The sequence below is a fragment of the Orycteropus afer genome, unplaced genomic scaffold (genome assembly GCF_000298275.1).
Source record: "Orycteropus afer afer isolate SDZICR_OR568_19922 unplaced genomic scaffold, OryAfe1.0 scaffold00094, whole genome shotgun sequence".
Classification (NCBI taxonomy): domain Eukaryota; kingdom Metazoa; phylum Chordata; class Mammalia; order Tubulidentata; family Orycteropodidae; genus Orycteropus; species Orycteropus afer.
The window spans coordinates 10055170-10070002 of NW_006921681.1; the positions used below are offsets into that span (position 1 = coordinate 10055170).

At 45.5% G+C, this 14833-nt stretch overlaps 1 protein-coding gene across 1 annotated transcript in view; it reads right to left on the reverse strand.

Moving 5' to 3' along the window:
- The window catches only part of DHRS3 (dehydrogenase/reductase 3), a 58203-nt gene that overhangs the window by 10010 nt on the left and 33360 nt on the right, over positions 1-14833 (reverse strand). Inside the window, exons 2-4 of the mRNA XM_007942644.2 lie at positions 5142-5285; positions 4488-4607; positions 3894-4132 (exon numbers count right to left, since the gene is read on the reverse strand). Of these exons, the coding sequence (XP_007940835.1) occupies positions 3894-4132; positions 4488-4607; positions 5142-5285 (503 nt within the window). The remainder of the gene's footprint in view (positions 1-3893; positions 4133-4487; positions 4608-5141; positions 5286-14833) is intronic.

A 14833-nucleotide genomic window follows, 5' to 3' on the forward strand; every position in this document is an offset into this window, starting at 1 on the left:
TGTCCAAAACACATAGTAGATGCTCAATAAATACTTGCTGAAAAGATGAGTACTGGACAACTTGCCATTCCCGCAGTGTGTCCTGCTTATTCTGTCTGGAGGGCAGGCTTCAGCCAGGAATGTCCTTCTCTGCCAAGCTTGCTCATTTACTCACTCATACACTGATTCATTAATTCACCGAATCATTTATTCATTGACATATTTACAAAGTGCTTTCCATGGGTTTGACAAATGAATGAATGCTTGAATAAGCAAACATCAGGGGCTTCTCGGGGCATATTCAGAGGCCTGTACAATGATGAAGATGGGGAAGCAGGAAGGTCCTTGCTGCAGCCTCAGCTCCCTGAGTGGCAGGCCTTAGCTAGGTGCTCAACACACATCCTTGTCTCTAATTACAGATGAGGGGACTGAGGCTCAGGAAAGTCGCTGGGGTAGGAGGTGCTCACACCAGGCCTGCATGAGCCCTATACCAGTATTTTGCCCACTGTCCCGCCTCTCTTGGGCTATGCCAGGCTTCATAGCTGGCTTTGACCCCAATCCCACAATGGGCTCAGGATTTGTTTTGGCACCGGCAGGAATAAGGATGATGAGTCACCTGCTCTGATGTCACTCCTGAGCCAATTCTCAGGCCCCCAGGATGGGCTTGGCCTCTGAGAGCACATGGATCTCAGACAAGACTCCACCCCCACCCCTGCTCCAGGGCCATGATGATGGGGCTTCTAAGGTGCCCACAGCCCTGCAGTCTGGAAGGGCCAGTGGCCCGGGTGCTACAGAGATGAACATGTTGGGGCAGCACACTGATTTGGGAATTCAGCAATCTGGATTCTCCACCAGTTCTATTTCCTGGGGCAAGGGAAGCCAGGACAGAGAGCCTAAGCTTCATGGGGTTATGGGTGACCCTTCCTGCTAAGATTCCAACAAGGATATCTAACATGGAACCACAAGCACATCTGTTTTATGAAGTATATGCTCCAGTTTCTCCTTCTTTCTCTGCCATGGGAGGGATGGGAGTATGGGGAGCCAGCCAAGCTGTTAACTCCCACCAAGGCAGCACAAACAAATGGAAAAAGCACAGGCTCCAATGGCTGCTAAACCACTTTCTAGCTATGTGGCCCTGGACAAGTAACTTTGCTTCTCTGAGCCTTGGTTCCCTCATCTGTAAAATGGGCACAGCAGCTCTCTCATGGGGTTTATATAAAGATCAGATGCAATGGTGTTGTGTAAAGTGCCTGGTGATGTAAACTTAGGAGCTCAATCAATAGTGATTTCACAACAATAGCACCTACCTGCATGATCACTCTTATTGGGAAGCCCGTCAATTTTATCCTAAACATCTGTCTTCTACCCTTGACCCCCAGGAATCAGCTAAGCATGGCTGGGGAGGAAACCAATACCATTACCACCAGCCCCTACCCTGCCCTGGAAATGGGATTTACTTAAGCACCCACTATCCTTTCACTAGGAGCTCTGGTGGTGCAGTGCCTAAGACATTTGATTGCTAACCAGAAGGCTGGTGGTTCTAAACCCATCAATCGCTCTGCAGAAGGTGAAGCAATCTACTTCCATAAAGATTTACTGCCTCTGAAACCCAATGGGGGTTGCTATCAGTCAGAATTGACTCAATGGCAGTGAATTTGGTTTTTGGCATCCTTTCACTACTCTCTCTGCCAAGCCCTTGGAGCTCATCCTGTACAATCCCAGGTAACTAACAGTCACTGAATACTTGTTATTTGCCCAGCACATACCAGTTGATTCACACATGGGTGCTCACCAACTGAACCCAATAAACCTCTGGAGTAGGGAGTCCTATTAACAATTGCTATTTAGAGATGAGAAAATCAAGTCACAGAAAAGTCAAATAACTTGCTCAAGGTCATACAGAGCTGGATTTGGGCCCATACTCTGAACCATTACAGAAAAATTAGTCTGGGACCCTTGTTAAAGTAGCAAAGAGAAAACTATGCCAGAAGGTGAAATAGATACTCAAATGTGATTTCCCACCCACTTCTGTACTCAGGATGCCCGATTAAAACTGTGTCCTGCCACAGATATATTTTATCCCATATGAATTTATTGAGTACCACCTGTATGCCTGGATGAAACAAACAAATAAACCAAGCTGTCTTGGAGGCAAACACCAATATGGAACATTAACAGTCATTAATTCAGTCCCCTCTAAATCCAGAATTGATGATCATTTGCACACAAATTATATATTTGCTGGAATATACACCTCTGTGGCAAACTCTGAAGACACTGTCTGCTAGGAAAAGTAATAATATATTATGCATTTAGATGTTTATCGTCAGTGGAAATACAAAGAGCAAGAGCTGATTACTGAACATCTAGAATGTCCTGAGCTTTGCACTGGATGCATCACTTGTATTATTTTCAATTCTCCCATCATCCTATGATGTAAATATTATTCCCACCATTTACAGATGAGCAAAGTAAACCTCAGAGAGGTAACAAAACCGGCTCGTTTTCCCAACTGAAGAGTAGCTAAGGTATGATTCAAAACCAGGTATTTTTGATTCTCAACCACCAAAACCACACCAGTCCTCTTAATAAGAGTAAAGTATACTGTGTGGTTACCACGTGCCACCACTGCTAACAGCTTCCCACGAACTGTTTCACTGAACCTGGCCGATGACCCATTCTACTTATCCTCATTTTTCAAAGGAGAAATTGAATCATATACTTCAGAAAGCAAATTCATCACCTATTCATATGTTACCTTGCAAAAACCAAGGAAAAATAGTTATGGGTGATTCTCCATTTTCATTTATCTATATTACCTTCAGCCTCTTCATGAGGGATGCAATTGTAGCACCATTTATTGATGCAATTACTATGTATCAAATACTGTGCTAGGTATGCTATGTGATCTCATTTACTCTCCCCACCTGTGCTGTACACATTCTCATCATCCTGTTTTACAGACAAACAATAAAGGCCAGAGCAGTAATTGATCTGACTCAGGCCACAGAGTACATCACAGGTACAGTAGGGTAAGGCTTCACCGTGGGTGCCTGGCTCCAAAGCATGTGTTCTAAACCAGTGTCCTCATTCCTGGCTGCGTCTAAGAGAAGCTGATTAAATTGTTCTAGGGAAAAGGGTCGTTGGGTCTTGGTATTTCTTTAAATTAGGCTATAATTTATATACAGTAAAAGGCATAAATCTTAAATGTACTGCTGGATTAATTTTTACCTGTGTAACCATGACCCAGATCAAGAATAGAGAACATTTCTAAAAGCCTAGGAAGTTCCCCGGTATCCCACCCATCTAGGTGTAACCAACTTTCTGCTTATCGTCATAGCCTAGTTTTGCCTGTTCTAGACCTTCATATAAATGAATTCACACCAAATGTGTTTTTGTCTCTCATTTCTTTCACTCAACATAATCTTGTTGAGACTCATCCGTGTTGTTCATGTATCAATCATCTGTCCTCTTGTTATTATGTAGTACTCCACTGTATGCATATAGCATTGGTATTTTGTAAAAGTTGCCTGAAATGAGAAGTGGGACACTAAACGGGCTACAAACTCAAAGACAAAGGGCTTCTGGGTGATTTGTAGGTGGTACCAATAGTTAATGTACTCGGCTACTAACTGAAGGGTTGGTGGTTTGAATCTACCCAAAGGGTCCTTGCAAGAAAGGCCTCATGATCGAATTCCATTAAAAACCCCATGGAGTCCAGTTCTGCTCTGATATGCACAGGGTTGCCATGCATCAGAATTGACTCAACACCTGGCTTGGTTGTGGTTTGGGTCATTTTTATGCTTTAGCTATCTCTGTGCATAAGAAGCCTGTCCACTGGCTGGACTAGGCTCAGGGCAGGTGGGTGAGGGCACTTGTCCCTGAGGGTGGGGGAGGGCCACCTGATCACTGACCTGACCCTCATGCCCTGGAACATCTCGGTGCTGGTATGGAAGGGCAGCACGGTGGTGGCACTGACGCCCGGACAGTCCAGCAGCCCCAAGGTCAGGCTCTCCATGAAAGCGAAGGCCGAGGCTTTAGATGTACAGTAGTCGATGGCACCAGGGATGGCAGACAGCGCCAGCACGGAATTGAGGCACACGATGTGGCCATTCTGAAGCTCCAGCATGCGCGGCAAGAAGGCCTTGGTGGTCTGAGTGGGGAGGGAAAGGTCAGTGTGGAGCAGCCAGCTTCCAACAAGCCCTCTACCCCATCTTCAGGGAGACAGACCATCCTGGATACCACAGCTCCTCCAGAGACTGAGGCTTAATGGGAGAAAATGGGGCGGAGGTCTCTCTGGTGTGGGGCACTGAGCTCCATCCACATTTCAGAAGGTCATTCCACTTGTCTGGCCACTTTGTCCTTGGACATCCTTGCTTGCACGAACTCAGCCCTCCTGGTAAGCTCCCCCTCCTCCCCCTCACCCAGGCTTCCTGGAGGCATATGGGCTGTGGCAGGACTGTGTCGTTGTCACACCCAGGGTGGCTCTGACACAGAACAGCCCTTACCCAGAACTGGCCCAGGGTGTTGATGTGCTGGGACTTGAGGAGGGCGTCATCATCGCTGTCCATCAGGCTCTTCCCATGGACCACAGCAGCATTGTTCACCAAGATGGTGATGTCACCCACCTGCGGGTGAGATGGTGAGAGGGGCTGTTAGGGCCACCAGTCCCCACCACTCATGGGCTTTGTAGTCCTCAAAAACCACCTTGCTGCTCTGAGTATTAGTCCTGATTTATAAGATGGGCTAATAACCCTACCAGGGCTATAGAAATAGTTAGCATTTACCACATGTCAGATACTTTACAGTGTGGTTTGTGCTTCCTGGGAGCTCATTGACATATTCCATCAAGTAAGCGGCTAGGACAAGGTTTGTTCCAGAGGGCAACAGAACATATATCCTAGTGTCTAAGAAAGAAACTCATAAGGTCTATACTTCCAACATGAGAACAGGCAGCTACTTACATTAAGTAATCAGACTATATTGCCAAAACATATACACACAGCCAGGGCCAGCTTCATGGGAGACTCTGCAGACACCCTGGACAAAGCCATTCTGTCAGCTTTCTGCAAAGCCCTCTTCTAGCCATTCAAGACTGCTTTCTTTGCCTGGCAGTGCCCACGTCCAGCTAAGCTGATAACAAAATCTCTCAGGTTACCTACCTTCTCCCGGACAGCTTTGGCTGTCTGGTATACCTCCTCCCTGTTGCCCACATCACAGATGAAGTAATGGCACTCTGTGCCCATCTGCCGAATCTCCTCTGTCGTCTCCTTCAGGCATTTCTCAGTTCGGCCCCATAGGACAATCTGGGAGGAGATAATAAAAGCACCCAACAAGTGGTCATTAAGAAAGCCACAGTGATACAATCATCATCATCAGAATCAGTATCTAAAGTAATCTGCCCAAGGACTGGCCTCTTTGATTCCATTCAAAGATCGAGTATGCAAAGAAAATTAGCAATATGACTTTTTAGAGATTTATAGCCTACTGTTAAGTGAACCAGGAGCTCTGGTAGCATAGTGCCTAGGGCTCTTGACTGCTAACTGGAAGGCTGGAGGTTCAAACCCACCAGCCACTCTCGGAAGGAAGATGGGGCAATCTACTTCCGTAGTGATACTGCCTCAGAAACCCAAGGATGGGTCACTATGAGTCGGGTGTGACTCGACGGCACATAACAACAACTACTACTTAAGTGAACCAACAGTTCTAAGCTCATTCAACAACGTACTATTTACAAGTCTTGCTTATACACCCCTTCCAGTGGGATGCCTATAGCCTGCTCAATTCTAGTTATCCTACACGATTGGAAGCAATAGCAGAACTGTTTATGTATTCCAGAATCATCTCATTTACAAACCATCTGGCCTTTTCACCAATTACGTTCAGAGCCAGGTTCATTAACACTGGTCTGTTAGGATAGATTGGAAGGTTCTGGCCATGAGGGGCACAGATGCCCCATGGTGCCTTGGATCTTGCTGAGCTCACACTCCAAAAGAAGGCTGGAAGAGGGGTATGAAAGCTCCATGGAGAAGGTACCAATGTGCCACACAGCAGGTAATAAACATGGGGCTCATTATGTTAAGAAGGGATCTTTCTAGGACCAACAAATGGACTTTTTTAAAAAACATTTATTTATTTATTTTTTCTTGTGATTTGGGTGACAGTTTACAGAGCAAATTCACTTTCCATACAGCAGTTCACATACATATTGTCTCATGACACTGACTACAATTTACCCCAATGCAACAGATCCCCTCCCACTTCCTCCCCATAGTTACCTCTTTCCTGTGTCCATCCCTCCATGCACTCCTGCCCCCTGAGCTGTCTCCCTGTGCATAAACAGCCCTTCTTTGTCCCATGATTGTTCTCTCCAAGGAGTGTATTTACCTCAGGTAAATGTTCAACTCATATGCCTGTCTTTTGTTTGGCTGGAAGCCACAGGTGTGGGTTCAATTCCAGACCCGAAGGGCAGCTAGGGACCATAGTCTCAGTGGTTCCACCAGGCTCCATCAACAAATGGATTTTAAAGGGTTTGAGCAAATTTATGAATGGCCAACCCACGAAAGTCTCAGAAAAGAAGACCAGCTAATTCCCAACTTTCACTTAAAGAAAGACAACACATTTTTCCACGAGATGTAACTTGGTTTCAAAGAGGCGTCATTTGGTCATTTGGCAAAAGAACCCAGGGCTGGATGAGTAAGGGTCTAAGTAAGAATAGGGTCAGTCAGCAGAGAGTGGGGAAGGCTGGGCAGTGGACACCAACACAACAACACAACAAGATGGAATCAAAGAAAGAGCTAAGAGGCTCCTGAGGGATTAGTCTAATAGGCTTCTATTTGGGTTTCTTTTCTTTCTTTTTAAAAATAACCAATGAAATTTCTCCTTTTAAAAATAAAACCCAATATGGAAACCAGTAAAAGGAGTAAATATTTAGGTGCATATATCCAACACTGTAGTGTTTTGTTATTCGAAAAGCAAACAATGAGAACAAAAAGGCTATTTAGGGAAAGTGAATGCTTTAAATTGGGGATTAGAGATGGTAGCTCCAATCACATCAGCCAAAGAATCCAAATGATTTCTTTATTTTGCTTTGTGACACTGTATAGACGACATATAAGTAGTTGCTAATGGCAATAGTTTACCTACTGTTTATCTTGAAATCTCAGAACTTTCCTTTAAGCAGAAAGGGCACAAAACAATTTAGCTGGATGGACACATGACAGTGGTAGTGGTCTCCAATGAATTGAAAAAAAGAAAAAAAGTACAGCTTTTAAAATAGTTTTAAAATGTTTAAAAAACAAAATTAAAATATGAATGTTCTCTCAACCCCTAAAACGAATGTGTGAAAGCTTAGTTGAAAACCTCATCTAGCTCAACCACTTTACCTTATTTTAACTGAAGTCTTAAAATATGAGAAGGGCTTTATGAGGGAAGATTCCATCAGTTGCTTTCCATGACCACAGAAGTCCATCAAGCGCAAAAGGACTAAAATTAGACAGGCTCCAAGGGACACTTTCCTGTCTGTTGAACAGAAGCAGACTTAGAATGTTCTCCTCCAGGAGAGGCTGGGGAGACTCATTCAAGGGGAAGAAAAGAGATAAGCATTTGTCTAGCAAAGGCAATTTAGTGCAACTACCCTCCTCTCCCCACCACCATCTGTCAGTTTGTCGTACTGTGGTGACTTGCATGCTGCTGTAATGCTGGACGCTATGCCACAGATACATCAAATACGAGCATGGTGAATCATACGGGGCAGGATCGGTGGAGTTTTCCAGACTAGGACAGACTAGGAAGAGAGGCCTGGAGAACTAGTTCTGAAAAAACTGGCCTGCAAAAATCTTATGGATAGCAGCAGGACATAGTCTGAAACACTGCTGCAAGATGAGCCCCTCAGGTTGGAAGGCATTCAAAATATGACTGAGGAAGAGCTTTCTCTTCAAAGTAGAGTCAACCTTAATGATGTGGATGGAGTGACTCAAGATGAGAAGAAACAGCTGCAAATATCCATATTGGAATGTGGAGTGTATGTACTATGAATTAAGGAAAAGTGGAACATGTCAAAAATGAAATGGAACACACACAGATCAATATCCTAGGCATTAGTAACATGAAATGGGCTAGTATTGACCATTTGTGAATTGGCCAATCATATGGGTTACTAAGCTGGGAATGACAAATTGAAGAGAAATAGCATCACATTCATCATCAAAAAGAATGTTTCAAGATCCATCCTGAAAACCAGTGCTGTCAGGGATGGATAATATCAATGTGCCTGTAAGGAAGACCAGTTAATATGACTATTATTCAAATTTATGCACCAACCACTAATGCCAAAGATGAGGAATTTGAAGATTTCTACCAACTTCTGCAGCCTAAAGTTGATCAAACATGCAATCAAGATGCATTGATAATTACTGGTGACTGGAATGCAAAAGTTGGGGAAAAAAAGAAGGATCAGTAGTTGGAAAACATGTCCTTGATGATAGAAATGACCCCACATATGGTATTTTAGAATTTTGCAAGATCAATGACCTATTAATTGCAAATACCTTTTTTCAGCAACATAAACAGTGACTATATACACCTGGACCTTGCTGGATGGAATACACAGGAATCAAATCGACTACATCTGTGGAGAGAGACGATGGAGAAGCTCAATATCATCAGTCAGAACAAGGCCAGGGGCCAACTGCAGAACAGATAGAACAGACCATCTATTGCTCATATGCAAGTTCAAGCCAAAACTGAGGAAAATTATAACAAATCCACGAGAGCCAAAGAACAACCTTAAGTGTATCCCACCTGAATTTAAAGACCCTCTCAAGAACAGATTTAGCACACTGAACACTAATGATCAAAGACCAGATGAGTTGTAAGATGACATCAAGGACCTCATACATGAAGAAAGTAAAAGGTTATTAAGAAGACAGGAAAGAAATAAAAGACCAAAACAGATGTCAGAAGACATCCTCTAACTTGCTCTTGAATGGAAAGTAGCTAAAGTGAAGGAAAGAAATGAAATAAGAGAGCTGCACAGATTTCAAAGGATGGCTTGAGAAGACAAAGTAAAGTATTATAATGAAATGGGCAAAGGCCTAGAATAATAAAACCAAAAAGGATGAACATGTTCAGCATTTCTCAAGCTGAAAGAAGTGAAGAAAAACTCAAGCCTCAAGTTGTGAGACTGAATGATTCTATGGGCAAAATATTGAACAATACAGGAAATGTCAAGAGAAGATGGAAGTAATACAACATTTCAGGAGGTAGCATATGGTCAAGAACCAACTGCAGAAAGAAATTCAAGATGCAATGAAGGGACTGGTGAAAAACAAGGCTCCAGGAATTGATAGAATACCAACTGAGATGTTTCAACAAACATGCAACATTGGAAGCACTAACTCATCTATGCCGAGAAATGTGGATGACAGCTACCTGGCCAACTGACTGGAAGAGATCCATATCTGTGTCCATTCCAAAGAAAGATGTTACAGAGGAATGTGCACATTATCAAACAATATCATTAATATCGCATGCAAGTAAAATTTTGCTGACACTGATTCAGAAATGGTTGTAGCAGTATATTGACAAGGAAGTGCCAGAAATTCAAGCTGGATTCAGAAGAGGATGTGCAATAAGAGATATCATTGTTAATGTCAGATGGATCTTGGCTGAATGGAGAGAATATGAGAAAAATGTTTACCTGTGTTATACTGACTATGCAAATGCATCAGACTGTATGGATAACAGCAAATTATGGATAACATTGTGAAGAATGGGAATTCCAGAACACTTAATAGTGCTTATGCAGAATCTGTACATAGACCAAGAGGCAGTCATTCAAACACAACAAAAGAATAATGTGTGGTTTAAAATCAGGAAAGGTACATGCCAGGGTTGTATCCTTTCATCCTATTTATTTAATCTGTATGCTGAGCAAATAATCTGAGAAATTGGATTATATGGCATCAGGATTGGAGGAAGACACATTAACAATCTTTAATTTGCAGATGACGTAACCTTGCTTGCTAAAAGTGAAGAGGATTTGAGGCACTTACTGATGAAGTGCTGAGGAGCAAGGATATCTCATTGAGGACTAAGGTGCGCCTGACACAAGCCATGATATTTCCAATCGCCTGGTATGCATGTGAGAGCTGGACAATGAATAAGGAAGACCGAAGGAGAGTTGATGCTTTTGAGTTGTGGTGCTGGCGGAGAATGCTGAAAGTACCATGGACTGCTAAAAGAACTAACAGATCTGTCCTGGAGGAAGTGCAGCCAGAATGCTCCTTGGAAGCAAGAATGGCCAGACTTCGTCTCACCTATTTTGGTCATGTTGTAAGAAGAGACCATTCCCTGGAGAAGGATGTCATGCTTGGTAGGGTGGAGGGTCGACGAAAGAGGGGGAGGCCTTCAAGGAGATGGATTGATACGGTGGCTGCGATGATGGGCTCAAGTATAGCAGGGATTGTGGGGCTGGCGCGGGATCGGGCAGTGTTTCGTTCTGCTGTGCATGGGGTCGCTATGAGTCGGAAACGACTCGACGGCACTTAACAACAACAACAACAACTGATAAAGATCAAAGATAACAGCCTTCAGTATGGATTACACCTCAACATAAAGAAAACAAAAATCCTCACAACTGAACCAATAAGCAACACCATGATAAATGGAGAAAAGATTGAAGTTGTCAAAGTTTCATTTTACTTGGATCCATAATAACACCTACAGAAGCTATAGTCAAGAAATCAAACGATGTATTGTGTCAGACAAATTTGTTGCAAAAGACCTCTTTAAAGCGTTAAAAAGCAAAGATGTCACTTTGAGGTCTAAAGGGTGCCTGACCAAGCCATGGTATTTTCAATTGCCTCATATGTACGTAAAAGCTGGACAATGAATAACAAAGACCAAAGCAGAATTGATGCATTTGAATTATGACATTGGTGAAGAATACTGAATGTTCTGTGGACTGCCAGAAGACGGAACAAATCAGTCTTGGAATAAATACAGCCAGAATGCTCCTGGGAAGCAACGATGCTGAAACTTGTCTCATGGACTTTGGACATGTTATCAGGAGGGACCAGTCCCTGGAGAAGGACAGCATGCTTGGTAAGGTACAGGGTCAGTGAAAAAGAGAAAGACCCACAATGAGATGGACTGACACAGTGGCTGCAAGAATGGATTCAAACATAGCAATGACCGTGAGATGCAGGACCAGGTAATATTTTGTACTATTGTACATAGGGTCACTAGGAGTTGGAACCAACTTGACAGTGCATCCTCCTGTCCACCAGACCTACATTTGAGGTGACTGAAAATACCATGGCTTAGGGGTCATTGTCATACAGGCTTTCTTCCATCCTCCCTTGTCATCCCATCATCTATCCATTCATCCATGTACCCACCCATCTACCCCATCCATCCTTCTTCCTTCCTTCCATTCCTCCTTTCTCTCTTCCTTGCTTATTTCCATTCTATACATCCTTACTGCCATCCATCCACTACCCACCCCATCCATCTGCTCTTTCCTTCTGTCCATTCACCCACCCATCCAGTTTTTGAGCAGGTCAGCCTGGCCTCCTTTCTGGTCCCTACCCAATGCCATCGCACCTCCATACATCTCCCATGGGTGGAAGGACCATGGGGCTTATACAGTTTTCTAGGGTCTGGCTAAAGAGAGGTTTCTCTGAAGGCTCTGAGAATTTCTAGGAAAGTCACCAGAGAGTGAAAGCCTAAAGCTGGGGGGGAAGGGCTTATTGGAAGGTACAGGAGTCCAGATGCAGGAAAGACAATTTGTCACCCTCTGAAGGGTCTAGAACAGTGGCTCAGATGGCTGCATTTCTCCTGGGAACCTTGGATGTTTCTCAGCGCAAATGGGTTGTGCATAGAGTCCCCTCAGAAGGGGCACCTAGGGCCTGAGTGTTCCCAGGCCCCAAACTAATTAACTCTTTTTGTTCTTTGGTTCTTAGGTAGAGCAAAGGAACTGAGCTTCAAAGCTCCATGGCCTGGTGGGGACACCTGTAGTCAGGGAACCAGGGAGGCCAGCACTGTCAGTTTGGCTGGAAAAGCCCTAGAGGGGAAACTGGGCCCAAGGCAAGATGAAGGAAGTCAATGGCATCTACTGCCGGGTGACTTGTAGGTTCTTGTGCCCTGGCCTGTCTTTTTGGGCAGGGAAATATACCCATGCCAGTCTCCAGATTTAGCTATTTCCTTTAGAGGGTCTGTTGAGGAAGCCCCTATGGACTGGGGGAATGGCCTCCTCCTTTTCTATGTTCAGAGCTCCCATCTGTGCTAGAGCACCGTGAGGCATTTGCATTCTGCGCCGCCCCCCCCCCGCGCAAACACACACCCCACTGGCTATCTGTGAGTGTGCACCTGAGTGTCTCTCTGTGAGCATGTGTCTCTGTGAGGCCATCTGAGACTGTGCACGGTGAGTGCCTCCCTGTGAGTGTGCATCTCTGTGAGGGCGTACCTGAGTGTCTTTCTGTGAGCACGCGTTTCTGTGAGGGTGTGTGGGAGTGCGCACTGTGTCTCTATGCACATGTTTATCTGTATTTGTGTACACAGGCCTGTTTTCTGTACATCTGCGTGTCTCTGTGTATATGTACACAGGCCCATGTTCAGTGTGTGTCTGTGAGTATATGTTTCTGTGTCTGTGTGTGTGTACACGTGCCTCTGTGCCTACACACGTGCTCAGGTCTGTGCACAGTATATCCTTAGGTCCTCGGCTGGGTACCCTGAGGTCCCTGGGGAGCTGTGTAGGTACATCTGTCTTTGATAGCTGCTCCACTGGTGGCATCTTGTTCGTGACTGCTGGGCACAGAGATAGTCCTAGCTTCAGCCCTCCCTTGACCATCATAGGCCAGACCCAGTACCTTGCCTGAGGCAGCGAGCTGGTGGAGGAGATGGGAGCCCTCCTGGGCAGTGGTGCAAGGTGGAACCTGCTCTAGTCACTGTCCCTTCCTGGCCGGTCCTCCCACAGCCTCCCCCCACCCCAGTCCCTCTGGGGAACCCTGGAGTCACTGCCTGGAACTATGGCAGGGACAGCCAGCAGGCCCTGCCTGGAGTGACCCAGGAGTGACCTCCAACAGCTGACAGGACGAGAGTCCCACCAGGGCCAGGATGAGGGTGAAGACTGAGCAGGCCCGAGGCCAGGGGATCTGAGAGGAGCATGGGGTCAGGGGCTTGGTGAGGGGGACAGATTTACAGCCTTAGAAACAACTACAGCCACAATTTGATTAACTGCCAGGACAGGGAGCAGCTGGGGAGGGGCAGAGCAGAGGGTTTTACTCCTCAATTGGGGTTATAAAAGAAGGGCTGGGGGGCAATGCCTTGCCCTCTCCTGCCCTTTGAGCAAATGGTTAGCTTCTGGCCCCTGCCCCTCCTGTGATAGGCAAGGCAGTCAAGAGTAGAGGGGGAAATATTTCTGGCCTCCCCAGGGCCCACACCTGCCCTGAGCCCCTGCCCAACCAGAGCCTTCTCCTTGGCCAACGGCCAGTACCTGCCCCTTCTCCCCCAGAACCACCCTGGCAGCAGCTACAGCGAGCCCAGGAACGTTCAGCATTACTATGATCCATATTTTATAGTTGAGAAAACTGTGGCTCAAAGAGATTAAGTAACTTGTTCAAAGTCACACGGTGGGTGGTGGAGGTGGATTTCGAACGCAGAGCTTTTGACCTTTCTCACTCCACTAAGCCCTCTGCAGACGCACCCCCGGCACCGTAGGGGTATCCTGAGCTTTGAGATTTCTGGTCTAAATGCTGTGCTTCCTCAAACTCAAGCTTCCTCTCCATCCACTAAAATAAAAAAAAAACCATACTCACTGCCGTGGAGTCGATCCTGACTCACAGCAAAGCCTCCTTGGGTTTCCAAGGCAGTGTCTCTACGGAAGTGATTCCCCAGTCTTCCTTCTAAGGAGTGGCTGGTGGGGTTGAACCTCCAGCCTTCTGGTTAGCAGTCAAATGTCTTAGGCACTATGCCACCAGAGCTCGCCTCCACCTAGTGGGCCACACTTACATCAAAGTGTGAAACAAAGTCCATCTGTCCGTTGGCCAGACTGCACAGAGAGCCTGCTCTGGGTTGGGGCTGTGTCTAGCACTGTTCTTCAAAGGAGAACAAATCAGACACGGTCCCTGTCTCAGTGATCTACTTCAGAAAAATCAGCCATTGAAGACCCTGGAGCACAGTGGTACTCTGATACACATGGGGTTGCCCTGTGTCAGAGTCCACTCAACGGTAACTGGTTTCATTCAGCCCTGGGGTCCAATCTTCGCCTTTACGGGGTGGGGGCAGGGGGACTCAGACATCCATTGTGATGTGACTATCTATTTGTATCTCTTCCCCTATGAAATGTAAACTCAGGAGCTAGGTCCTTATAGAGGGAATAACTGAACTCAAGAGCTCACTGGAGCTCTAGAGGTCCTGTTTGCTTAGCTATTGTTGTCAGTACACTCATTGCACAGTGCAATAGGCCCTGTGTTGGGCGGGTCACTTGGAATCTTCATTTGCCTCTGGGTTCCCTGTAATGCTATCTAGCGCCTAGCACAGGTTGTCTTTTCTGTTTTGAATGCCATGCTCAGTCATGATTCCTATTCATTCTACAGAACCCTCTTGGCTGTCCCATCAGTTCCGAAGCTTCCCTGGCTGATCCTTCTGTCCTCTCTATAACAACAACAGTGACAATTGTTATTGCTACTTTGTTAGGTACTGTCACAACGCATAGTGACCCCATGTACAACAGAACGAAACACTACCCCGTCCTGCACCATCCTCACAAGCATTACTATGTCTGACCCCAGTGTTGCAGCCATTGTATTGTTGTTGTTGTTATGTGCCATCAAGCCAGCCCTGACTCATA